Genomic DNA, 27,223 nt, shown 5'->3' with positions numbered 1-27,223 from the left:
CCATTTTTACTTCTCACACACTCTTTGTTAATTTATGTCCGTTGATCTTCTTCAATTCATTCGATCCAACGACTAAAAACTAAAAAGATGTGAGAGAAGTAAAAGAGGTGTGTGAATATCACATCTCTAAAAATAAATGTACGATCATTATTATGGATATAACGTTGAGTTGGACAAACTTAAAGAGTAATTGAAACAACAAAAACAAATATATATTAGAATATAAATTGGTTCCAAGCCTCCAAGGGAACTTGACAATCATATGGCTCTAATGTTAATGGATAAACATCGTCATATTAATTAATGGAAAATAATACTTATACGTAATCGTTCAATTGGATAACCATGAAATTTGAGAGAAATTAAGAAGTCAATTCCAAAAACATAACGTATCCGCATTACAATAACAATACAATCATGCTTAATTAATTAATTAGATATTTATTTATTTAATACCATCAAAATCATCCACGTCAAGTCACTTTATCTCGTCTGCAGACGTGGCAAGCAATTAAGCTTGGCCAAATTTATTAACACGTGTCGACAACCCAATCCAAATTGCAAGCTGGAGCGCCATCACGCTGACTTGGCCGATTGGATCGTTGCGTTGAACGGCGAACTTCGTCTACAAGAAGATCACGGCCTTTTAAAGGACAATGTTACCGTGCAGGCGGCTACATTGTAATTACTGTGGTTTCTCTGTTTTTCACCGTCGGATAGATAGTTAAGACATGAGGACTGTTCGATTCGCATTTGCAGAAGGATACAGGGAGCGAGACTGCAGAGGATTAAAACCAGATTATTGAATGAGTAAAAGCGGGGGGGATATTTTCAGACAATTTACTACAGAGAGCTGTCACCAGTGATCCTGACGCTTTCGATTTCGAGGCAATTTCGAAGGCTCGCGAAGCGATCGTATCTTCGGTATAAATAGCAATCGCGTTCGAATTCTCTCTCATCGTTCCGCATCGCTTTCTCTCTCTATCTTCTTCTCTGCGTTTCTATCTCTAGCTCCCTCTCTCTCTCTCTGTCAGTTTCAGTCGGGGCTCTGGATAACCAATCGGATTCTCATTGGAGTTTGCTATCGGATTTGGATTGGCGACTGCATCGCTTTTGTGTCGCGGCGGATTGAAAGTTCGTTATTCTTTAAGAAGTTCATATAATTCGTAATTTGTTTTGTTTTGATCTGAATTGGCTTTGGTTTTGCGTTAATTGATTATAATTGTAGGTAATTTGGTTCTGAAATTTTTGAATTCTGCAGATTGTGTTTAATTTTTAGCTTTATTAGGCGTGTTATTGCATGAATTCTGAATCTTTTGATCGTATTTGCAATGAATTGTGTGAATTTATGGGCATTGCGTGTTCTGTGGTGGATTTGATTTTTGATGAATTGTTGATTGGATTAAACCTGCTGTAGTTTTCAATTTTGTGGTAATTTTTAGCTGATTGACTGTCATGTAATTTGGTGGTTGTTGCTAATGACGATGACGATAATGGTTATGTTTGGTTTAGCTAATGTTTTAGAGAAATGTGCTTCTGGCCCTAGATAGTTGTGTTTGTAGAAATTGTTAGCCCTGCCCTTGCGTGAGATGTTTGTATAGTGATGACATGTGTGTGTGTGTGTGTGTGTGACTGCTGAGTTTACATTGGGAAGGAACTGATTCCGCGCCTAGCTTTTTGTTTCTAGTTTCCAAATTTGGTTTATTTGTTGAAAGTTGAAACGTGTGTGTCAAGAGGAGAAAAAGAGAACGAATTTCGAGTATTGACACCGTGAGCGTTACGTACGTGATTCTACTTATGTGGATTTCTTTCTGCTTTAGTTTTACTGACGACGGCTTCATTTGGTTGGGGGGTAAAATGTCTTGTCTATTAATTGTTACCTGATATCAGCTACCTGCTGAATAAAGTCTAGATAAAATTAACCAAATAATAAGTTATTTAATTGGGTTTCTAAAAATGAAAACATTATCGAGGTTGTTTATGTCTTTTTTGGGTTGGAGGTTTATAGTAGTTGAGGGGCAAAAGATTTCAACTTGTGATTGGAATCGCTGTGAGTACTGCTGTTAGGCGTCATCCGCTCTTTATGGGTGGTGCATCCTGTATGTTGGAGCTCAACTTCTTGTTTCTGGAGTATTCCATAGCTGTCGTGTGTATTTTGTACGTTTAGAAGCCAAGGCCAGTGTTGGTTATTTAGACTTTCTCTGAACCTTGGTTTCAGGTGTCGCGATGTGCGTCTTGCCTTTAACGTTCAGACCTTATCGAGGTTGCACCTTGAAGCTTGTGGATATGTATTAAAATTTAAGGAGACTGATTTACCAAAGTTAGACAACATAACAGGATTACTTTCTTTGTTTTTCATTGGTTCATTGTACTGGAAGATAGGGTAGCATGCTGCAGGGACTTATCCTCTGCTTTCTGTATAATGAGTTGCTGGAGTTAAAATACTGAATTATATGTAGTATTTGACGGTTTTTCTGCGGCAGTATCTGCAGGGCTGTTGCATCCTTAACAGAGGTGAAATTGGCAAGTGCGGAGCGTATATGCTTGTTTATCGTGGTTCTGATTGAGTCAAAGCTCTATCCCAATAAATGGCTTCTAATATTACAAGTGTGGTCTTGTCGTCACTTCTTTGTTGTCACAGCATTGTGGGTTTGCCGTATGGCTCCTATCTGATATTGCTGGTTTGGGAACATGATTTTTTGGGTCGTCCTTGTTTCCCCCCTAATGCTAATCTGAGCATTGATTTACTCTTGGTATTATCATTCTCAGTGCTCATGCTAGGTCATTATTCTTTTTTCCTTTATATTTTTTCAACCCTTAAATCGTTTTTGAAACCTATCGATTTGCAATTAAGGTCAGTGAGACAAGGGTTTTGCTCCCATTCATTTGGTTAAGGGGGCTTATTCGTGAGGCCGTGTCACTAGAAGATGGGGAATCAAGAGATAAAATTGTGATTATTTTTATAGTTCAAAATGTTGATAATGAGAGAACTGTATACGTTTCAAGCAGAGCCACTCAAAGTCTGATGGTATAGAGCTTTAAAATTTTGCCTGTTGGGTAAGTTCAGTACTCGAAGCAGAGATGGTGCGGAATTCCAATTGAGGTAGGCCTGTTCTGTATGGACAATCAACAAAACACATTTTCCCATCTCTACCGTTCTTTCCCTATTTTGTTACGACTTTCTAAAACGCATTTGATTGTGTGATCTATTGCTTGTACCATAGGTTGGGGCGTCAAATCGTTGTGCCCAGTATAGTTGGATTTGGTTCCGAGACTTCTTCAAGGAATCAAGTGATGCAATGTTGTTGCTTACTTTCCAAAGATGGAATCTCTGGAGTTCCCAAGCGCTGCATTGCAGTTATTGTTTATATATCTACTTGTTTTGATGAATCCTCCTCTTGGGGAAATGCTGATTGGAGCTGTTCAACCTTGCTTGGATTTGTTGTAGCTGATTTCAAATGTCTGCAGCATTATAGAAGAAAGCAGTGTCATGGGGTGTTTGCCTGCCTTGATTGGGCGACTAAATGCCTCTGAGCTTTAACAAGTGGTATTAAACGTTTTTGTACATGCAGGTGCTTTAGGCTTATTTCCAGCTTCTAAGTATTGCCATATCCGTTTGGAAGTATGCAAGATATAATGGTTAGGCAGAACGTAATGGGGGATGCTCACTGTAATATATCGAATGGCGAGTATAAGCTCAAATTTGAATCGAAGGATACTGGAGAGGCCACTGAATTGCTAGAGAAAGGATATATGCAGTATGGGTAATTATTCTTACTCATTTCTTCATTTATTTTCTTTTCTTCTTTGGTTGCCACGAAGATAACATTATGATGGTTTTATTTTTCAGATGTTCACACTACCGGCGGAGGTGCCGTATTAGAGCTCCTTGCTGCAATGAGATTTTTTATTGTCGCCATTGTCATAACGAAGCTAAGGTGTGTATATGATTGTGAACTACTTCAGAGTATAAGCCGTTATAACCAATGCTGGCTTTGTGATGTATTTGTTGATAGTTCTTTGGCTTGTATCAACTTGTGTTGACTTCTCATTTTGGTATACAGAATGATATTAGCATTGATCAGAAGTATAGACATGACATACCACGCCATCAAGTGAAACAGGTAAATCCGTTTATGAGTTCATGCATCTCTTTATCCTTTTTGGCTTCTTAAACTTATACTGTTCTGCTTCATAAGCTGACAACACATGCATGATATTTCAGGTGATATGTTCACTTTGCAACACTGAGCAAGAGGTGAGTTCGTGTTATTGGCAGATCCATTTCTTTTGGATTTGCGTCGAGTACTTAATCAAGATATTTTGCATCATGAAAATAAGCTGGTGTAGCAGATAAGAAAATTCCTTAGTAATTAGAATTTTGCTCGCATTTTTCTGAAGTGTCTTTTGTTTGCTGCTTCATTACCAGGTTCAACAAGTTTGTATTAATTGTGGTGTATGTATGGGGAAATACTTCTGTGAGACTTGCAAGCTCTTTGATGATGATGTAAGTGCCTCACTTTCTGTACATCTGTTTTAGTTTTCGATGATATATGATTAGGATATTGGTGTAAGCCTGGTATGGGAAATTATGATGCTTTGAAGTGACTAGTTCTTGCAGGCGGATGATCCTTTTTTGCTTTTTGCAGGTATCTAAGAAACAGTACCATTGCAATGGCTGTGGGATTTGCAGGTAGAATTCTCATGTCCTTGTTTTTGTTGTCTTTTTGCAAAGCCGATTGAACTGCCATGAAAAAATGTGCTGAGATGTCTAGCTAACCACATAGTATGCGAGTCTCACTTTGGTATTATCTTTTGGCACCAGAGCGTGATAGGTCTTTTTATTCAATATGCTTTTTGAAGCATCAGTTCTTGCAACACTCGCTCATGCACTTTCTCTTGTCTGCATTAACCATTTTCTTTGTAGTTTTATGCCTTCTCAAATTGTTAATTACTGAAGTATTCACTTGAGTGTGCTCTTTTGTGACAGAATTGGGGGGCGCGAGAATTTCTTTCACTGTGACAAGTGTGGTAAGTAACCCGTGCTTGTTATTTTCAAAGAAATTGAGCATCCTTTTTTATCATCTCGTTACTGATGTAAATCCATCTTCTTGTCAGGTTGCTGCTACTCAATGCTGATGAAGAACAGCCATCCCTGTGTGGAGGGAGCAATGCATCACGACTGCCCTGTTTGTTTTGAGGTAAGACTAAAGTTTTTTCATTATCCTCTTATGACGGATTTTAAAGTATTTTGTTTTGGTACCGTTGATGCCTTACCGAACATGTATTGGTGTTTTGCAGTTCTTATTCGAAACAAGAGATGATGTTACCGTCATGCCATGCGGGCACACCATTCATAAGAATTGCTTAAACGAGATGAGGGACCATTATCAGTGAGTATTCAACGGATTTCTTCTTTTGGTTCCTTTTTCTTTTGACTTGATTGAGCATCGTAAATAGAATTATTGAACTGACCTGGCCGTTCGTATTTGATGACAGATACGCATGCCCTCTTTGCTCCAAGTCAGTTTGCGATATGTCTAAGGTATGGGAGAAATATGATATGGAGATTGCAGCTACGCCGATGCCTGAACCCTATCAAAACAAATTGGTACTTTCTCTCTCCGTCTCGCTCATAGTTTTCCTAGTGTATAAGTATTGTGCCGATAGAATTCATTGCTCTTCAATCCTCTTCGACAGGTTTCGATCCTCTGCAACGACTGTGGGAAAAGCTCACAAGTGCAGTACCATGTTATGGCCCGGAAATGCCCGAACTGTAAATCGTACAACACTCGACAAACCAGAGGCTGAGCCGGTGGCAACGTGTTTGCAATCGAATTGGTTTGAGCATTGGTTAATCAGTGTGCACCTGCGCATGTGTGACGAGACTCGAAAGAAAGGCCCCGTACTCTCTTGACCACCTAGCCATATCGGGGGAGGTGGTCGTGCGGGTTGTATTCTGTTGGAGACCTGTGACCGGGGGAGCACCGTCATGTTTCATTTATTTGTATTTCTTGTTATGTATTTTTCTGTTTTTGGTTTTATTTGTCGTCCTCGACTGCACTGGTTCCTGAGCTTCTTTTTGATCGTCCATCGGCTGAGGTGGTCTTCAGTGGATCTGGTCCCGATGTGTAGACATAATGCTGACAGTGAACGCGAAAGAAAGGGTTGACCCGTCTGGTCTCGCTCGTATTTTTTAACTTCTTTGCGGTCTGTCGTTAGTAGTTTACGTGTTATAATATAAGCAAACTGGTTGAGACTTGCCTGGTGTTGGAGCAGTTGCTTTGCAAGGGTGTCGTGTCATGGAATTCGATGTTGGATGGGTTTTGCAGAAGTGGAGATGTTATGAAGGCTAGACTCCTGTTCAATGAGATCCCTGAGAAGGATGTGGTCTCTTGGAACACCGTGATCAACTGCAGTTCTATGTCTCGTCGATTTGGGGAAGTGTTTTGAGTTGTTCCGTGAGATGCAGGGTTCAAGGGTACAACCCGACAAGGTCACGTTAGTCACTGTGCAAACTAGTGTTGCATCCCTGAATCATGGCATTGGGTGCACGTTTACATAAAAAAGCAGAAGCTGGAATCAGCTTACCACAGTGAAAGAATGGCTGTTGCACCGATTCGAGCAGTGACTAATCTGCAGATTTGTAGAGATTGCCACTCAGCTATGAAACTGATATCACAGGCCTATCATATAGAGATTGTAATCAGGGATGACTATAAATTCCATCGGTTCGTCGACGGAAACTGCACTTGTAAAGATTATTGGTGAATTCAGATCATAATCCAAGTCTATGCTCAAGAAATTTTCATTCCATCAACACTCCAAAACATGTATAAAATTTGCGAAAAAACTACAGTACTCCGCAGTATTGAATTCTCCGCGAATTTAGAGATCTTAGATCCAATCCAACGGCTGTCATTCAATACTCCGAAATACTGTAGCCTCAACCCAACATTTGAAGATGTAGAGAGAGAATTGTATGTAATACTACTACTTTATATATTCAGTCAAAAACCGGTGCAAGATTACACAGCAACTCTGGCCACAAGAGAGACTTTAGGATGAAGAAGTAGTAAAAACGGTGAGCCATAAAAGCCGGCTATCGCCCTCTTACATGAATTACAAGGAAATACAGGACTTCGATGGCATACATCAAATGTCTCGTTTTATGGAAAGGAAAACTAGTTAGAGCTTGAATCCTATCATCCACCAAGACCATGAAAGCTGAAACACCATCAGCAAACGAGTGAATTTACAAAACGATCATCCATGGCTGCCGGGGGATGCACGTGGACAGCTCTTTCTAAACAGATGATCAGCTGCGTCTGCGCGAGGCTCATCGATCATGGGCATGGTGGCTGAGGATGAGAGGCATCTCTTATTTATCTGCAAGCATGCCAGTCTCGAAAAGTTCCTCATATGACTCGAGAGGCTTCTCAGAAGACTGGTCATTGCATTTTTCCAACGCCTCATCAATCAAAATCTCCTCCGAACGGCAACTCAAACTGCAAAATGCTTGCTCACCCCTGCAAGAAATCATATACGACTATAAGCATACTGAAACCAAAACTGTTTAGCAGACCCTTGCATATGATAAGAAACCGAGTAAACGTCTGTCTCAGAAAATGTACCTGTATATGTAAATATCTTTGCCCTCTTCCAATTTCTTGTTACAATAATAGCAGAAGCTAAGGAAGTTGTCTAAAGGGTAGTGACCAAAATTGTCCAAGCTCGAACCCGGGCGGGTGAATCCAATTTCCCTTTCCTCATTCTTACCAAAATTGTTCACATCCTCAGAATGACACTCCAAAATGCAGTCACCAAAGATGTGAGTTTTTTTGGGTTTGGCACCATGAGAGATTACACAAGTATAATCCTCAGAAAGTTCAATCTCACTTGCTGAGAGAGACCCAAGGAACCCATTGCTAGACCCGATGGATCCAGTCTTCATTTGGGTGGCTAAATTGGGGCTTCCTCCAATAAACTGAAGGGTGGTTAAATTTTCCGGGCAAAAATTTCCTGAAGTAGAGCTGGGGTTAAGGTTGCTCAATCCCAATAGAGTCGAAAATGCTCTACCGGAATCTAATGAAGAGGACCGGATTTTCCCGAATGACCCAGGTTCTGATGGGGGTTCTCCGATTTCGAAAAGAACATCAGAACTACCCTTCTGTAAAGGTGATTTGGTTTTGGAATGTGGGAAAATTGCATAGTTCTTGGGCAGAGATTTTGGTGAAGAATCGAACGGCTTGACATTGGACTGAGGCTCTGGGGTTTTATTAATCCTCATTCCAGGTCCAAAAAGAATGTTCTTACTCTCCGACGAACGAGGAACTCTCCCGGAAGATTTCACATCATCAAGAGAATCTATGATGCTTAATCCTACTTTACTGCTACCCCAGCTCCTCTGCTGTCCCCCATCATGGTTGGACCTTTGTGACCTATAGGGGTTACCCAGATTGGAAAAAACCCTAAAATCTAGAGGAGAAGTTGGGCTTCTAACTGCATCACAATCTGATAAACCCTTAGGACTCAACCCTACAAACAGACCAGGAACACTGAAAAAAGAGCTGCTTTTAGGGTTGTGCCCCAAAACATCAGACCCAGCGGCAGCATCAGAAATTGGCAGATGACCCATTTGGTGCTGATCCTTCTGAACTGACCTGCTTCTCTTCCTCAGCATTCTCTCAAATTGCCCCCCTTTGGGAAACCAAAAGCCCCCTTTTCTGTACCAAAAAAATCAACAGGTTTTCAAATCAATAAATACATTATTTCTACCATTTTCCGAAGCTAATTAATAAAGATTACTCAACAGCTCATAACCCATTAATCATCTGCCTAATCCATGAGCCGCATTGCAGAAATAAAAGGAAAAAAATACATGAAAAATTATTAAACCACACACATACACAAAGAACTTGATGCTTTTCAAAGATTATTGGGTTGGAAGAAACATTTGGGTTTTTGGATCACCCAACGGATACGACATAAAGACTTTTAATTTCTTTTTCTTTATTGGGTGGATTCAGAGCATTAAAGGGTGTCTGAGATGACACAGAAATGTCTAATCGAATTCAAGGCATAGGAAAAAATAGCTTTCTTGGTATTTGGTAAAAACTCAAATGTAGGGAGAAAAGGGGGTTGAATCACTGTAAAATCATTAATGCATTACCAAAAAATTAATTCAAATCGACTTAATTACATGCAACAACGAAAACCCAGATAGAAAAACCCCTTTTAATCCGATCAAACATGCATTAGGAGGCGATTAATCCCCAAGAAAAACAAAAAGCTTGAATCTTTTAGCTCAATCAGTAAAACCCAGAAAAAAATTAATAGAATAAACGGATTAAACTCGAAGAACCCAGCATTGGATTCAAGAAAAAGAGCAACTGAGATGAACAATGAGTTAAAAGGAAGAAAAGGCCACCTGGGTTCTTTCTCTCTCTAGCTCTGGAAACTTCAGAGATATATGGCTCTGATGGATGGTAGAAGGAGGCCCCAATGTAGTAAATATATGAAGCTTTTTGACAAGCGGTGTGTCTCTGTGTGAAACTTGTTCCCCACTCCTCTCTCTCTCTCTCTCCCCACTCTATTTCGTGCCTCAAAATCAGCGAAGCAGTGAGCTTCTGAAATACTCCTCACTCACTGTCTCTCTCTCTCGCTCTCTCTCTAATAAAATTAAAGATAATTGGAGCAATTGTCTTGAACTTTAGTTTAATTAAAATTCTGGTTTTCAAATTAAAAAAATTCTCGAGTATTGATTTTGAATTTGATACAATGCGGAGTGGTTTTTTTTTTGTTTTTGCTAACTCTGTTAAAAAATTCATCTATTTTGTTCTTTTAAACTTTTTATTTAGATAAAACAGAGTGAGCCAAAAGAACAATTACTCTGCATTATACAATACTTACAAACTTTTAATTCAAAGACCAAAATTCTAATTAGGCTAAAATTCATAACCATTACTCTAATTTTCTCATAAAATTATGTCAATGTATGCAATAATGTACTTGTGCCCACAGAAATAGCTTTTGTACGTATTTTACCAGCTTCTGCCACTTTATACAACCTTTGCTCCTCCCTTCATCACCAAAGTGGTTTTGGACCACTTTCTAGTTAATTTTTGGAAATTTGGAAAAATGCATGTACTAGTAACTGAGGTTAATTATTTAGAATAAAACCCTTTTATTTATAACAATCTAGGTGAAAATCAACTTACATTGAATTGTGTGTCTGTTGCAGTGATTAAAAGCGTTTACTATCACATATGAATCCCTCAGTTTGTATCTCTTCTTCGGGATCTTTTAATCGAAGTTATATTTACATTGGATTCTTAATAAAACGTTAGTAATAAGATTATTTTTTAAATGCTTAAGTTGTTTCTAGTATAACAGATACTGCAGCATTCTCCATAAAAGTTTAACTCTCGTCCTTCGACATTTTTTATGATATATTCTGGTTACAAATTAATCAATTTTCACTTGTGTTTATTAGCTTAACAATTAGATGTAACAAAAATTAAAGATTGAGTTTTCCTGGGCAAGAAAAAGAAAATTAGGTATTTTGTTGGAGGTATGGAAGTGGTAAAAGTAAGAGTGGTGGGGGGAGGGGGGGTAACTTTTGTGGTATAGGGTAAAGTACGGAAGAGAGGGTGAAATGCGTCAAAGGGCAATTAAGAAAAGAGATGATGGTTCCGTACTTTCTTCCCTTTCTTGCTGAGTCATCACAAGACGACAAAAATGCCTGATGACCCATGGGTTCAATTCTGACCGACAGACCGATTAACTGACTGACTGACTGACTGACAGACCCTCACGGCTCTTAACGGGGGCCGTTTGCTTGACTTGACGGGGTCATTTCAGTTTTTATGACACTTGATTTTTTTTTTTTTGAAAAATACCCTCGATATTTGATTTACTTTTATTTCAAGAAACACTTTATATTTGATACATTATAAGAGACTTCTTTTCCCTAATGAAGGTATTCTCCGAATTCTCTTTGTGAGGATTTTGAAGATTTTTATATTGTGTCTGTTTATCATATATCGTGGTATTAGTTTTTGTCAGGTACTGTATGTTTATTTTTAAATAAAAATATTTAAAATAATTTATGACCGTATGATGTACGATAAACGGACATAATGTGAGGATTATCAAGATCTTCACAAAGAGGATCCGAGGTGGATCTTCATTCTCTTTTCACAAACAAGATTTCTTTTCTGTAAATTCTCATTTATATTATTTATCTGCTTAATGTCTCAACATACTACTCATACTTGACAGAAAATAATATGATTACAATTCTTTTAATGTTAATTTATGAGTGAGAAAACAGAGGCTCTTCAAACTCGCTTTTGAATAAGTCACTTTAACGAATATGAATCCATATATATAAATGGAGAAGTCCATTTATTGAGCTCTAATCAGATAAATGGTTCTTCATTAGAAAGTAGCTCTAGTGTAAAAAAAATAAATAATAATAATTTAACTCTTTTGATTTAGTCGATTAACAGATTATGCATAGTAACATTATTAAGAGAGTTTTAACAAAACAATTTCCGGTATTGTTCACTTTAAGTAAAAATAATATTTTTACTCTAAAAAATCATTCATGATACTATTCACTTACAACACATTTTTGTTCTTTTAATTAAAACTCAAAGTTTTCAAACTCTTTTCATTAATTTTCTTTATAATTAATGGCCTCTTAACTTAGTGAGATGGGTAAACATTGAATGAATTAATAGTTATCTTTGTAATTTACTAATAATTTACTGCCTTTGTATTATTGTATGTATATGTCTTGAAAATGACACACATTTATTTAATTTGAATTGTGGTGTTTACCAATTAAATGTATATGTAAACATCTCTCTGTCTTCTTCTCTAGTACTCCATTGGAAGTTAACGGCGGTTAAAAACTTTAGATGCAACAAATCAACCACAACAAAATACAAAGGAAAATTAAGTAGGACCATCTCCATTCTATGAGATTAGGACATTTCCTTATAAGTTATAACCTCAATTTTGTGTTTCTCTCATAAAACACATGGACGTGACAATTACTTATTTGATTTTGTTTTTGTTTTTTTTTTTGGTAAGTTTTTGAATAATTTTTTTTTTGTTGATTAACTATGATTGTTTAATCCATGCAAATTTTGTTTTCTGACATGTACGAATACGAGAAATAAAATTTCGTTGAGTTAAATTTAAACTACATATTAATATAACTTTATTTGTTAACTAAAAATCAATAAAATATTGACCAATAAAATTATTATTATACATAAATGAAAGAATTATTTAGAAAAGACAAAAATATGGGCATTAAAGTAATGTGATACAAACAAATTTTTTACTTTTTTTTTAAGCCTCACATCTACACCCACGTCTATCTCTCTCTCTCTCTCTCTCTCTCTCTCTCTCTCTCTCTCTCTCTCTCGTCTACACCCACGTTTATTTTTTTTCACTTATTTTAACCACCCACGTCTATTTTTTTTTCCACTTATTTTAACTTCCCCGATCCACTAATTTTTTTACATAAATTGACATTAATTAAATTTAATTCTTTTATAAATTGGCAGCCAGCAACGACCAACCGACAGCGAGGGCTCAGGCACTAGGTTTGGCCCACAGAGACATGGTGGCCGTCATGGTTGCGGTGGTAACTCTGTCAAAAACTGAAAATTGTCTCTCCTTTTTCTCTTGCGCGAACTGAGTTTGGGGGTTGCGTAGGGGAGATGCAGAAAGAAGAAGTGTTAAAGTACGATTTTATCTATATATTAATAGATAGTTAACAAAAACAATCATTTTTTGATTAAATGGATCATTTATCTGATTTGGCCTAATTTTTATAATTAGGTGTATGACTAAAGGTATATATATCCTCGATTTAAATCATTGTCATCCATTCATGATGTTACATATTTTCTTCATTTTATGTTAGATTGTGTAGTATTGAAGAATTATGCGTTTTATGTCATTCACAATTAAGTATTCTTTTTTGGTTTATTTTGAAAAAAACTTCCTTTTTCCGCCGAGGTTATTCAAAAAGCGTAAGTTGATGACGTATAAGAAAATGGTTCAACTCTCAATAAAAAAATATTAATTTCAGCTAGTGACTGACCTTTACTGTGAAAGTGTGACTTAAAGGGTGTAACTAATTATTTTCTACCAAAAGCATACGAGGGAAATTTCTTACCCACTACGTAACATCCATCGAGTGATAGAAAACGATTTTCCACATTTTTTTAACTTCTTACGCAGCTTTTTATATTTTTAATCATTCTGATTTGATAAATCAGACGAAATCAACTATCAAGATTAAACAACAATGTGTGTAAAGATAAAAACTATATATGTGACATGCAAAATGAAAAGTTCAATTTAAAAATAAAAGATATAAACAATCGAAAAAATTAAATTTAACGGCTAAAATACATGTAGCATTAAAACAACATTGTAAAAGGAGTTGCTTGATACCTGTACAAGGTCTTTGTTTTCAACTTTTCCTTGCCATGTTTATTTCATGTGCCAAATTTACCTCGTTTAAAATTAAAATGAAGTTGGGGTTTTACTTTTTGTTCGCTGGGGGACATGTGGGGTATAATAATTGATAAAGTTACAGTAATTATTACATGCATTTGGCCTTGTTTTATTCGATGGCCTTTTTGATCCATCAATTAATGTTAATCCGGGGTCGAACCAGTTTCTTCCTCGTTCTGTATATGACTTGACTTTTTCAAGTACATTAATTTGACTGAAAAAAATAATAAAGATACGAAAGTACCATTGTTATTACTATACTTAATGTAGAAACACGAGTTTGCCATTTCTGTTGATTTTTGGTAGTTGGCTCGATGGATTCAAATATTCAATATGTTTGGAAATTATAGAATTCTATTTTCTATTCTTCTTTACTTTTTATATTTATATTTTTTTATACATCGTATTTCTTATGAAATAGGTAAGAATAAGCAGTTAATATCTCAGTAGACAAGAATAATTTTTTATTCACTATTTAAAGGGCATTACATGAACATATTCATAAAGTATTTAATTTAAAAGAGTCAAGGGCCAAAACAAATAAGCGTACTTCAAACACGTCGTTGAACGTTGAGTTCAATAGAAACTACAAAATCTCAATGATCAATAAAATCGCTAAATACTTAAGAACCAAGAATAATGTAAGGTGATCCCACAAAACATCTTCAAATACCCTACACTTTTCATAAGGCTAAGTCAATGGTCATTAAACAAAATAATGACTCCATGCACTTTTGATAAGTATATATATATATGGTGGAAGTGGACTTTAAATATAGGGTAATTTTTGGTTTACTAACCTGAAGTATTGTGATTTTTCAAATTTCCATATGTCAAGGTTTTTTTTCACCTCAATCTCATACCTAAAGTTACGTTTTTCTCCTATATTCATAATTATGTTACATATGAGACTATAATGAAAAAAACTTGATGTATAAAAATTTGAAAATCACGATACTTTATAATAGTAAAGTGAGAATGATCCTTTAATATATATTTTGCTTTTCCACCTTCATATATTTGAGTGTCTAAAAATTCTATGTTATGATTAAAGATGATGACTTTATAAAATGTAACATGGAATGACAATTCCATATGTGTTTTGTTTTGAAGCTAAGCTTACAAGTGCTTTTGGACAATGACATGTTTTTTAGGGTATTTTATTCAAAGGAGTTGGATTCTTATTTCGTAATCCAATAATGTCAAAGTGGTCATATGAGCACATTCTAGCTTCTATGAGAAACAGAACAAGATATACGGGACCACAACAAATGTAAGCACATATGCATGTTTAGGGTTTTGTGGAAAACCTCAAATTATTGTACACATTGAATTTCAGATAATCACTTAAAATCTTGATTGAATATTTCTATATTCATTAAAAAAAATTAAAATTCCTCAAAATTCCAATTGAATACCCCCGGTAAATTGCATATATCACAACCCCATGAAAAAAATAAAATACGGTGGGGAAACGTATCCCAACCGTATGCCGACTCTTTGGATTAATCATGGATTGGGATCTGTGTAAAATCATGCGGGACCCATCTAACTTAAGGACCGCAATGAATGTACGTTTCACTATACTGGTGGTGCTTTCCGCTGCTTCTTTTCCCCTTTTCCTTTTTTTACTTTTATCTTTATTTATTTTTTATGTGGTGCCTGCTTAATTACCAACATTTCCAAATAAAATAACAATAATTTACCAACATAGTAAATGACATTATTTAAGGGTTTTTCCAGTTACACCCCGCTACATTTCTATGTTCACTCTAAATTATTTAATTACAAATATACCCATGACAATCAATAATTTTTTTTTTTACAAAATAACAAAAATGAACATAACAATTTGTCCCCACCGACAACCCACCTCCCCTCCATCCGCACCACACATGCCACCACCCACCACCCACCACGCACCACCATCTCCTCTCCTAGTCCCCCCTGAGATCTTCCCCGCGCATCCCCGTCGGTCCAGCTAAGCCCAATCCCCCTCCTCCGCCCCTTTCTGCACCCTCGCACGAACACCCCGACGCCGACCAGATGGAGAGAGGGATGTAGTTTGTCGTATAAGAAGGTGTTTAACTTTCTCTTTCTAAGTTGTAACATAAAGGAAACAGCATGCGAGTATGCAAGTGAAAAGGGTGGTAGACGGAGTCATCGGAACCACTTCTACTAGGAATCTGGCTTCAGGAGAGAGGGAGGGGCTGTTGGTGGTTGTGTTGTCGGCGAGAGAGGGGTTTCCGATAGGGTGTGGTTGTGTTATTTGTTTTATTTCTTTTTTCTTTTTTTTAAGTTGTTTAGTTTTGAGAGGGTAAATTTGTCAAATAATGTGTAAAAAATGCTTTGGTGAGGTGAACTTAGGCCATCTCCAACCGAAGGCTGGCCAGAGGGCTCGTTTGAGCCCTCTAGCCCTCCAAGATTCCCCAATATATTAATATTTTAATGAACAGTACAGGGCCATATTTGCCTCCGTCTCCAACCGAGGGCCAGAGGGCCAAAGGACTCATTTTAGCCCTGTCACAAAAAACCGTCTCCAACCGAGGGCCAAAGGGCCATAGGGCCAAACATAATTTATTATTTAAATTTAAAAACTACAACAACTTAAATTTAAAAACAACAACTTATATAAAAACTACAACAAATTAAATTTAAAAACAACATTAACTTAAATTTAAAAATTACAACGACTTAAATTTAATATCCATAATCAATATTATCTTCATCATCCGCCATTGTAGGAGTATAGTCAGAGATAAACAATTGCCGCCGAGCCATAATTTCTTTTTTTTTTCCTATCAAAATAGGCCTTACTCATTGGAGTGTAATTCGAAGTGTTCCTTTCCATATTCTTATCATCCATCTCTTCTTATATTTGTTTGGCTCGCTCTTCATGTCTACACTTCATTTCTTCCGCCTCACGGGCATTTTGCTCCGCCAGTAATCGAAATGAGGCCGCCACTTCATGTTGAGCGGCGTAATCAGCATTTGCCTTGCCCTTTTCCCTCAACCTTCGAGCCTTGTTTCGTCCCATAGGCCTAGGTAAAGAAATTTCGGACGGAGTCGGATTTTATACCCTTGTTTGTTGAATGGTAGGAGATCCATCTTCATTCATATCTACAGATGGGGATGCAGCTTCCAAAGGATCCACTCTATGTTGAGGTGGATCTTCAAATAACACCCACCCTTTACAAATTTCCCAACAACCGTGAAACTGAAAGGGTTTTGAGCTGCCCTCCATATACAATTCCTCCGCTTGGCGTACCTAGAAAATATAATTAAAAAAATTTTAGGAAATTAATTCACGAAATTAATGTAATATAATTAAACATTTAAAATAAACTGTAAAAACACTAACTTCGTCATAGTAATTGGCGCCGCTTTCATGTCTACTTGCTGCTGCTAATAGTGCTTGATGCCATTTATTCAAACTTGGATGAAGATGTTTCTTCCATCTTGAAGAACAACTTTCGTGGTTTCGGGTATTCGGTGGAATGGTGCCTTCGTAGAACTCTAAGTATTTTTTGGACACACGAGTCCAAACACCTTCACTTGTTTGAGAAATCCCCCTCACACTATCTTCTGAGATCCATCTATAAGCCTTACAAAGAGCTTCATCTTCTTTTCGGGTCCAAGCCCTACCTTTCATTGCAGATGAGTCCATTTTTTTTTGAAAAAAAATGAAGGAAATATTGAAGGAAATATTGCAAATGAAATGAAGAAATATTATAGATGAAGGAAATATTGAAAATTTGAAACAAATATTATAGATGAAGGAAATATTGGAAAATATATTGAAGGAAATATTGAAAAATTGAAACAAATATTATAGATGAAGGAAATATTAGAAAATATATTGAAGGAAATATTGAGAAATATATTGAAGGAAATATTGAAAAATATTGAAGAAGGAAATATTGCAAATGAAGTGAAGAATTGAAAGAACTTCACCATATTTATAGAAGAAATAAATGTTTAAAATAAAATTAAAAAAAAAAAAAAAAAAAAAAACCAACGGCTAGCTGACTCAGCTAGCCGTTACATTCAAAAATATTTCAAACTATTAAAAAAAAAAGCTCTTCAATGCTGTCGTTTTTAACCCACAGCAATAGGAAACATTAAAAAAAAAAATAGCCAGCCCTCTCCGATCCCGTGGGGCCCTCCCAGATTCCAGAGCCCTTTGGCCTAGCCCTCGGTTGGAGACGGTTTTAGGGCTATTTTCGGCCCTCTGGCCCTCTGGACCCTTCGGTTGGAGATGGCCTTAACGTGTAACGTGTGTTAAATAGAAAAACTCTTATGCAAAACAACACCTTGAATTAACAGAAAAGAACATAATTTAATTAAAAAAATTCATAATTGTATGTATTTACCAGGGATTGGATCCTCTCAAAAGCAAAGTCTCAGGATCCTCCTAATCTAATAACATGGGCTATTTGATTTTGATCCAACAGCTATAAGAATGAAGTTTCTTTAAAAGTTATAATAATTGTAGTATTTGGATCAAAATCTAATCGTCCGTTTTAGTAGGTCAGGAGGATTCCGAGACTTTGCCGCGAAAATGATCCAATTCCTGGAAGTTTCCTACTTACCCGTATAAAAAAAGAAAAGAATTTTTTTAAATTTTAATATTTAAAGTAGTAGAAATATTATTTTATTTAAATTGTGATTATGCTTGCTACCTCCACAAGTTCCAAAAAATTCCCAGTGCAAGGAATAAACAAATAAAATGAGTTTTTAAATTGAGCTTAATAAACAAATTAAATGGTTGGAAATTACGGTTTCATTTTTGGTCCTCGGTAAACGGTAGACGCTTTGAGTAGATACGTCACGTGGACACAGTGTTGGCCTGTTGTTGGTATGTGCTCACTATTTCATGATTTGGTATCCAATTGTTCAAATTCAATAAAATCCAAATTAAGTGCTAATTTAACCATCTAGTTGCTTCAATTAAGTATGCCAAGGGGGGGCCCACATAGAGTTTGCATATGAAGCCAAGTGTCTTTGTTTCATTTTCTCAGTGATTGAAAACAACTTTGTATCCGAAATTACGAGTGTGATTCTTCTCTCACTATCGCTTATTTAAAATAAGAAGTGACAAGAATAGACAAGCGTAATTAGAAGGGTCAAAATTTTCAATACAACTATTTTATGAGGTCATTATCACACACTTGCAACGAGGAGACATTTAAACGTGTAATTAAAGTATATTTTAATCCTACGTTACGTGATTAAAATGACAAAATGTTTATGCAGTATTTTGCTAGAGGAAGGGAGACTTTCTACATGGGCCTAGATTTCACAGTTTTGCTGCACACAAGAGCTTCTCAAAAGAAGCCCAATTTGTTGTTTTAAACGTGAACATGTATCCAAAAAATTCATCATTAACGATCACAAACTTTAATAATCAATACTGGGACATCAGCAAATCAACAATTTCGATTTGATTCCTGCTTACGTACATTATTTATATTTTCCATTGATTTTTTTTAGTAAGTATCCTACACTCTATAGGGTATCTAATCTTCAATTGCGCCTTAAAAAGCTTTTGGTCACAATCAAATGACATACGTCATCCCAAAACTTTCAACCAGAAAATAATCCGTATTTTGCTAACTCCGTGCCTTAAATCCAAAATCAAAAAACAAACCTACTTAGGCTTATATGGTCTCCAGTCCAACCCAAAATTAGAAACTGCGCGTTGACGGTGGTCAAGAAAGATTGAAATGCCTCTGTGAGTTTTATCGGCCTTTGGAATTGTGGACTACCGTTCATGCCTCTCCACATCATGTTAGCTTTACGTTGGTACTCATATGAAAGATTATGTTTGAATTGATCATTGGAGAAGATTTACCCATATTTAATACCATCTTTGCTCTTGGTTAGTTAAAAAATCATTTGTTTATTCAAGTTGTATGGGTTGAAGATTGTAATTTTATCAAAACATAAGGAGAGAAACTAAAATTTAATAAGGTCAGCAATACACTATTAAATTCATGAAAATTCTTTTGTATAAATACACTAAAAATTTAAAACTAGTTTACTCGTTTTTTTTCAGTTTCCCTCCTTTTCCTGAGTACTAGGCAATTAGCGCACCAAACACACCATTTCTTCCATTTCAGCTGCTGCTTTTGCCAAAAGCTCAAAGTTACACGCACACCCCACACTCCAATGGCGGCTTCACCATCTCAGTCGAACCTTCAGCTCCAACTCCAATCGGACACTGAGTCTCCGATGTCATCCATCGTCTACGGTCAGTTCATTTCTCTCTCGCGCAATTCAATGTCAATTTCATTTGTGATTCAATTCTACGAATTCTTCTGTTCTAATTTGAGTCTTGAATTCCAAGAAAAAAAACTGTTTAAGTTTATATTAAATCGCGCAGTGATTTCTCAGCAAGTCCAGGGCGCAATGGAGAACATGTTTAAGATGACCAGGTAAGTTTCTATTTAACTTTGATTTGATTTCGATTTCAAGGAACTGTTTCCTGGAATTTATTCTTCTGAAGTTTCAATGACGATCTGGTTTTTTGATAGCGAGATTGATGAGAACTCTGCCGGAATTTCGGAGGAGATCGAGAAGTGCAAGGAATCTGCTATCGAGAAGAAGAAAGACTTAGAGGAGGTCAGAGAGCAAGTCGAAAAAGCTGCTTACGCCGTCTTGGAGTTGCTCAGCAACCGAGCATAGAATGCACAGATGCTGTAAGTTCTTGAATCTTCATATTTTCCACGAATTACATTATAAAAGTTCGTTTAGAAGATGGCCGAAACCGATTGATTAGTCGTCATTCGTCCATTCATTCCTTAATACATAGTGTCTCTGTTTAAAAGATAAACAAGCGATCGTTATCTCGTAATGCGTTTAGCTCTTCGACCTGTGAGCCGTCTGCCATCACAACTGTGCTTCCTCTTTTTCCAAACTTTTTCTCTGCATTCACAAAATAGTTAGTAAGTTCCAATAATTTGTCAACTTGTGACGAAAGTGTGAGCGAGGTCGAAAATTTGTGTTCTATTTGGTATGAAACTGTTCGGTAAATCAGTTAGTATTACTGAGAAGATTGTGATATTCTATATTGTTGGCGATATGTTGAATCATGAACTCCGGCCTTCTGTGGCGGATTTTAGTTCTCACCATTTGTATTAGCCACTTACTAGCTCCGACCATTTTATAGTTTTCGGAGGTATGTGTCTCAGATAGGGGAGTACCTGCTAATTTCAGAAGCTCTTCCATTGACTTGGGCAAATGAATGAGTTTTCCGTTCGTGTCACCTTCATCTGGATGATGTCCGTGAATTATGACTCTCATAGGAATTGGCCCTGGAGTGAAAGTTTCGCTTGTTTCTGTAAAATGATAGTAAATTTTAAACTAAGATGACGAATATCCTGAAACTTTTGATGCATAGAATTAGTATGTAATGCTGTGTCCACTTTAACCTAAAATTCCTCATTTGAACACTTTTAGTTCTGGCTCTAGCCTACAAATTTCAATGTACGTTTCACAATTTTGATTCAACTAAGGGACGACTTTACCTTCCATGTTCGCTTCTCCTTGGTAATTCACTGGTTCATTTGGTTGTATATGCTGCAAGGAATATGAAAGTCTCATCATTAACATGAACCGAAACCTAAACCACTCAGTGTTGGCTTTCCTTAGCTCAATGCAGTTGAAGTTATTCTAAGTAGAATGTCTGGTAAAAATTCCGAACTCCTAGTAGTCTTTTACATTGGTGTGAATTCACAATGCTTTCTTCAATAAACAATAGAAGCTAAGGAAAAGCCGGATAAGTAGACTCAGATTTACGGTCAAGTTATTCTGTTAGAAATGGAGATGTGTACCTCTATATTCAGGTCATCGAGCAATTCTGTTAGAAATGGTATTTCTTCTCGCACCTCTTGTTTCAGGTCTTTCAAGTACTGCAAAGGAAAGACTCAGCATAAACAACTGACTACGCATGATAGGGTTATTTATATATCTTAAAAGAACGAAACGAGAGTAATGGAGAGAGCAAGGAGATAGATTTTGTTACCTCAATGAAGTTTTTGATTATTATCTTGCTGTCTTCATTCTGTGACTGAACGATTTGCTTGAATGATTGATGGCTGATCCGAATAACCTGAGAAAGCTTTTTTGTTCTCACCGTAAAAGGTTGGGGGATGTTGAAAAATACCCCAATCTCTCCTACCAAGTCTGCAGATCCTAGTTTTGACAAAAACTGAAAATACAAGCAAGTTTAATCAGAACAACATACATAAGAAAAGGCTTCTCAGTGTCAACAAACATTGCTGTAATAGCTTGTTTCTGTGTTAGAATTCCGAGGGTTGATTCATAGGTCATAAGTTAGCTGGTTTAACATGCTAGCGATCTCCCGCTTAACGTTACTTTTTCTTTCCGTTAAAGCTAGGGGAGGAGAGGGTATATGTACTTCTTGGTTTCTTTTACCATACTAATTCTTTGTATTCATTTTTCAGACTGTATCTGCTTAATTGAAGAGAACATCCGAGATGAGCCATTTCTCACGAGCACAATATCCTTTCCTGGTTACGGTTCAAAGTTGAATTTTTATGATCTTTGTTCATCCGCCTCTGCAGGTTGTTGGAAGCTTAAAGGACAACTCAATGTGAGAAAGCTACGGGTGTCTTCCTTGAGGTTGGATGGATCAGTTTCGGTAAGAGATGCACAGTAAGATCCGTTAGCAGTTCATTCTATACACGCTTGTGTCATCTGACTATTGGTTTTCCTTAATTTGATTCTTGGCTTGAACATCCTACAATGCCAATAGGTGCACTGTTTTGTTTTCCTCAGTTCATTCATAGCCGTCATCTTGCATTACATGTTTTACCATGTTCGATAATTTCTTGACTCTCAAGCCTTTCATGTTTATCAGCCCTTCATGATTACTTCATGTCCAGAACTTCATAGTTAAAATAGCGCATACGAAACAATCTATGGAATGCTCACAATGAAGTGCTCAAAGGTACCTGTTCTGTGCCGTTCTTGTACTTGAGCACGTCCTGCATTTCAAATACGCGATGCAATTAGTTTATGTTTCTGCTATATCTTATGTAGGATTGATATGTGAGAGAGAGAGAGAGAGAGAGAGAGAGAGAGAGAGAGTATACCAACGCTCCATTTACTAGAATGTAGAAATCTGTTGGGATTTCGTTTTGTAAGATGATGTCAACTTTGGGGGGAAAGTATTCTGCTTTCATCTCTGAAATCTGCAAACAACAACGTTCTTTGATGAATTTATACAACGACGAGATCATATTATGAATCTTGCATTTAGAGGGAAGAGAAGAGAGTAGGTAATAGCTATACCAATTGGACAGTTAGGTGTTCAGAGACTCCCTTGAACAGGTAGGTTTTCTCGACGGTTTTTCGGAAAAGATGGTGGGAAATGCTGGATCTGATTGCCTTAGGAAGGTCTTCAAGCACTTCTTCTTGCTGCAACTCTGCAGTCTTGAACTTGAGCTGCATGTGAGCCAGCATTTGCTCTTTCAAGCCTTCTGGAAGTCTGTTTTTGCTTGCATATCTGAATATCTCATTGATGGCATCCCTCTGTTTATAAACCACATTCAACAAAAAAAGTCACTTCAAATTAGTCTATTATATAAGTAATCGACCATTGCGTCGTGTTTTATCAATGATTTCCGTACACCATTTTTCTCACGCCCTCCACGAAGATAGATAAGAATGTGTAGAAAGGGGAAAATGTGTATAAATGATTTCCCGAATTCAAATGCTAAGGTCAATTATCTACATATAGGTGATTTTTATGGTTTTGGCTTTTGAAGTGGGTTCTACATGCATCAAAGATGCTTGATTAATACGAAAGTTATTTTTTATAAGACAACATGTTTATGGTGCGAGACTGTGATTAGGTATTACACATTAAGTAGGCAGTCATGCAACAATTAGCTTTGTTAATGGCCAAACGACTCAAATTCACAGTCTAGCAATACGATTATGTCGTTGAAAAGTTGACAAGAGAATATTTTTCTTTAGTTATTTTAAAAACCGTTTAATAACTATTTCGTTTTTTTTTTTTTTTTTTTTATAACTGAAAACAAAATCGTTATCAAACTTCTGATTGCCAAAGAGGAGAAAATCATATACCATGAATAAAGTTCGAACAGCGCTATGGACGACGAGATTGGTCATGTTTCCAACCAAGTAAGCAAAGAGGCCAATGTTGAAAAGCATATAGAAGATGCTAAAAATCTTCTCCCCAAAGTTGACCGCATGCAAGTCGCCATATCCAACGGTGGTGAGAGTGACAGTGGCCCAGTAGATGGAATACGTGTAACACAACCAGATGCTTCTGTGGTCGAAGTCGTTGATCTGGCTTCCAATCCATGTGTCCTTTGCTTGTTTGTGATGGGTTGCCATCCAGAAGTAGAAGCAACCTGATGAGTGCACTGCAAACAGTGTAACCTGTGCTCCAAAACCCCACCGGAAAAACATAGGTTGATTAGTACTAGTTATTGTTATGTGTTATGTTGTTAGACTGTGAATCAGGATCTATAATGCTAATGCGGCAAAATATGTATGAAACAACCTAAATGTGCAGTCAACATAACATACCAAACATGAGAATGTAGCAAGTAAAATAAAAGCTCAAAGAGAGGAAACTAGATTCTTACACAAATTAGTTTGATGTATCGAACCCAAAAGTAGCTAAAGCGTGTGTCTTTCTCTAGCCTGCACGTGAATAAACACTAGTCCTTTATTAGGATCTTAATCACATGTTAATTTTATGTATAATTAGTGATTTAGTATGTAGTTAGAAGTTAAGGTACCTTTTGAAGAGTTCACTAACACGCCTGAGACGCCATAGACGAAGCATATTGATGAAGCCAAAGACTTGCCGATGGTGCATATTGCCAGTAAAAATTCTATATATCACTTGAAATGGTAGAGTTGACGCTACGTCTAGTGGAAAATATATTCTTGTAACATACCTATAATTACCAACAAAATAAAAATAGATAATTTCAATTAGTATCAAGATTAATCATCATTCTTAACTTGATTCTTTTTTGTAATTATCTTTGGTGGTGGTTAACTTTGACATTCAGTACGAATGTTTTTGTATAAAACTCGTTGTATGTAAGATAATTCACAATCTTGTAATACAAAACAAAGAGCAAATTCAAGTGGTGCGGGTAGATAAATTGATAAGAACCGATTTGACTATGCTAGTGCGATCAGAAGTAAGAAATGATTTCCATATAATAATGTGTTTTTTCAAGCACTCTCATTTGTTTCCGTCTTTTAATTCTCTTTTGATTTTTCATTTTAAAGAAAAGAAAATATGATATAAAAAACACATCTTAAAATTACCTTATATAGCCTACTGTTGTAAAATTATGAGGATAAATGAATGTCCACAGTAAGGTAGACTTGGGAATAGTAGAGGAATAGTAGTTGTGTGATGCTTTCAGAAAGTATAATCATTTTGTTTGTTTGGTTTTCACGGATGTTACTCTATATACAGAGCATTCCGTGTGATCACAATACACACTGCAAAAGAAAAGAACTAAAAACAATAATATAAGTATCCCTCCTTTCCTCTTTTTACCTACAATCCTTTTGTGTTATAGTTACAAAACTAAACAGTATGATATTTTGCATCTGCTTCGCTTTTGTTCCTAGCAAAAGTTATCTCTTTAACTTTTTGTCTATTTATGTATGGTAGGAAATAGGCTAGGACAATTTTGACCTAGTAAAAAAAGCCATGGCAAAAATCGTCCTTTGGATTTGTGTGGGACTCCCTTGCTTATGTGACCACATGCTAACCGAATCTTAGCACAGGCTCATTGATCATTTGTTATTGTGGATTCATAATCTATCATATTCAATTCTGCTCATCTCATATTTTGACACCTACTCCAACCAGTTCACCAAACAAGCCTTACATCCTTTGGATCACGGATTGTTAGATTATTGTAATAATGTTTCATTGATCCTCTTTCTCGATTGACTCAGAACCTTGTTTATTCACAAAATATAAAAAATTATCACATCAATTGGCATTTAAATTTGATTTAATAAGTTGGTGTTTCTAGCGATTCATCATCCATAACACGTCCGGTAGGATAAAAAAGATTTTTGAAATTTTCTTTCAAATCTCTCATCAATTGAAAAAATCTAATATTATATGACAATACTAATGAGGATTTTTCATAATTAATCTGTTTCCTATTAAATCCAAATTAATCTCTCTCAGGTTTTGGCTTTATGATCGAATAAATTGAAAGAGGATTAAACGACATAATTTTTTTTTTTTAGTATTTAATTTGTGATACCATAAATCACTCCTAAAAAGGGGCGGGAGTAGGGGAGTAAATCCAGGAGAGAAGAATATTACCTCAAAGCGATTTTCTTGTGATCAAGTACTAAGAGGTAGGTTGACTTGTCCAAGTAAGCTACGAAGAAAGTTAGGATGATATCAACGGCGAAGAATGCATCCACAACCAAATCGACGGGCAGGAGTGACCCAGTCGCCACCTTTTTGAAGGCCAGTTCGAACGGCGACGCCCATGCTGAGAATATCACCAGCACCACCAAGAACGCCTGCCACCACCTTCATCACATCTCAATGTCATACGCAGCCATTAATCACACTAACATAGGTCATGGATACAGAAATACGTTAGTAGACTATGAATCAGAACGAATATTTTGTACTCACGATTTATTGCGTTAGTATGTAATGTTGCTAGATTGTGAATAAAAAGAAATACATAATATGTTACGCTGTTTGATAAGAGAATATACGAGTGAGATCATTATATTTTACCGGTATCTTCTATCATAGGGAGCAATAACAAACTTCTTGAGCTGCAAGTGGGCTTCATCGACGACGGTTCCAAAAGCCGGTAAGATGCTGCTTGAAACCGAGGCCAAATTCCTAATCTCGCCACTCGAGCGCCTCCGGAACAGCAAGGGCAGCGGCGAGGCTGTTGCCGACCACGACGACATTGTCAAGTGAGAAGAGAGGAAGAGAGAAGAGAGACAAAAGGAGGGTATTGCCTCTTGTTTATACAAAGTCTATGGGATCTCATTAGAATATATTATATATGTAAGTGTGAGGGTTAAGTAAATATATAATAAGGGGAAGAGAGGTGATAGGGAGCTTTCAAACAAGGAAAATTTTATTTGAACTTATGTAACATCTTTTTATACTTAAATTACCTTTTAAACCCTTTTTATTTTTAATTAAAGAATTAATCTCTTTAAACCCAAAATTATTATCCAAACTACCCTCCCAAACCCAATTCAAAATGTAAATTTATTTTTACACCCATTTAGAAAATAAAATCCTAAATTAAATAATTTGGTGAAGTTTCTACTTGTTTATGAATCTTCTAAAAACCCAACACTTTTCAATTTCTTGTTTTCTTGATATTCATCTCTCCGTGATTTTATGTGCATGTAGGAATAATAGATTTTCTTGAGCATAAGAAGATACTTCAAATGTTGTGTTTTCAAAGAAACTCGAAATCAAAAATATTTTCGGTCCTTTCTCTCCCCTCCCACCATGAGCTCTTTGAAACAAATAGCTTTTAGTCCCTTGTCTCCTTTAGCTTTTAGCTCTTTAGTGACAGAGATTTTTTATTTTTATTTTTTGAATTTTTCTACCAATTGCTTCACTGCATCTTATTTAAGTTTTTTG

General features: G+C 36.4%; 4 protein-coding genes across 7 annotated transcripts; 2 read left to right on the top strand and 2 right to left on the bottom strand.

Moving 5' to 3' along the window:
- The first annotated feature begins 901 nt into the window (after window positions 1–901).
- LOC126604367 (probable E3 ubiquitin-protein ligase RZFP34) lies at window positions 902–6,816 on the top strand. Of its 3 annotated transcripts, XM_050271585.1 has the most exons (13): window positions 902–1,134; window positions 2,484–3,103; window positions 3,225–3,764; window positions 3,851–3,938; window positions 4,065–4,124; window positions 4,226–4,258; window positions 4,430–4,507; window positions 4,650–4,693; window positions 4,991–5,031; window positions 5,119–5,201; window positions 5,302–5,393; window positions 5,500–5,611; window positions 5,701–6,816. In XM_050271585.1, exons 3-13 carry the CDS (start codon window positions 3,625–3,627, stop codon window positions 5,809–5,811), a joined length of 882 nt encoding a protein of 293 aa, XP_050127542.1. In that variant the 5' UTR covers window positions 902–1,134; window positions 2,484–3,103; window positions 3,225–3,624; the 3' UTR covers window positions 5,812–6,816. The 3 variants fall into 3 exon arrangements, with proteins under 3 accessions (XP_050127542.1, XP_050127541.1, XP_050127540.1); XM_050271584.1 differs by lacking the exon at window positions 2,484–3,103 and having other exon boundaries at window positions 3,573–3,764; XM_050271583.1 differs by having other exon boundaries at window positions 902–3,103.
- A 162-nt stretch (window positions 6,817–6,978) lies between these two features.
- LOC126604366 (FCS-Like Zinc finger 10-like) lies at window positions 6,979–9,662 on the bottom strand. 2 transcript variants are annotated; one of them, XM_050271581.1, is made up of 3 exons: window positions 9,431–9,662; window positions 7,635–8,726; window positions 6,979–7,529 (listed from the first exon to the last, which is right to left on the bottom strand). In XM_050271581.1, exons 2-3 carry the CDS (start codon window positions 8,681–8,683, stop codon window positions 7,382–7,384), a joined length of 1,197 nt encoding a protein of 398 aa, XP_050127538.1. In that variant the 5' UTR covers window positions 8,684–8,726; window positions 9,431–9,662; the 3' UTR covers window positions 6,979–7,381. The 2 variants fall into 2 exon arrangements, with proteins under 2 accessions (XP_050127538.1, XP_050127539.1); XM_050271582.1 differs by lacking the exon at window positions 9,431–9,662 and adding an exon at window positions 8,910–9,404.
- A 9,748-nt stretch (window positions 9,663–19,410) lies between these two features.
- On the top strand, window positions 19,411–22,374 carry LOC126604364 (uncharacterized). The gene is made up of 4 exons (XM_050271579.1): window positions 19,411–19,798; window positions 19,931–19,982; window positions 20,082–20,246; window positions 22,134–22,374. Exons 1-3 carry the CDS (start codon window positions 19,717–19,719, stop codon window positions 20,230–20,232), a joined length of 285 nt encoding a protein of 94 aa, XP_050127536.1. The 5' UTR covers window positions 19,411–19,716; the 3' UTR covers window positions 20,233–20,246; window positions 22,134–22,374.
- LOC126604363 (potassium channel KAT3-like) lies at window positions 20,243–26,623 on the bottom strand. The gene is made up of 13 exons (XM_050271577.1): window positions 26,348–26,623; window positions 25,916–26,131; window positions 24,345–24,506; window positions 24,189–24,246; window positions 23,662–23,979; window positions 22,864–23,103; window positions 22,665–22,763; window positions 22,524–22,556; window positions 21,572–21,757; window positions 21,381–21,458; window positions 21,075–21,126; window positions 20,751–20,885; window positions 20,243–20,472 (listed from the first exon to the last, which is right to left on the bottom strand). Exons 1-13 carry the CDS (start codon window positions 26,527–26,529, stop codon window positions 20,369–20,371), a joined length of 1,863 nt encoding a protein of 620 aa, XP_050127534.1. The 5' UTR covers window positions 26,530–26,623; the 3' UTR covers window positions 20,243–20,368.
- Between the last annotated feature and the right edge of the window lie 600 nt (window positions 26,624–27,223).

This window comes from Malus sylvestris, chromosome 15, assembly GCF_916048215.2.
Source record: "Malus sylvestris chromosome 15, drMalSylv7.2, whole genome shotgun sequence".
In the NCBI taxonomy this organism is placed as follows: domain Eukaryota; kingdom Viridiplantae; phylum Streptophyta; class Magnoliopsida; order Rosales; family Rosaceae; genus Malus; species Malus sylvestris.
Note: the sequence above shows the minus strand (reverse complement) of the source record. Positions and strands in the feature narration are given on the sequence as shown.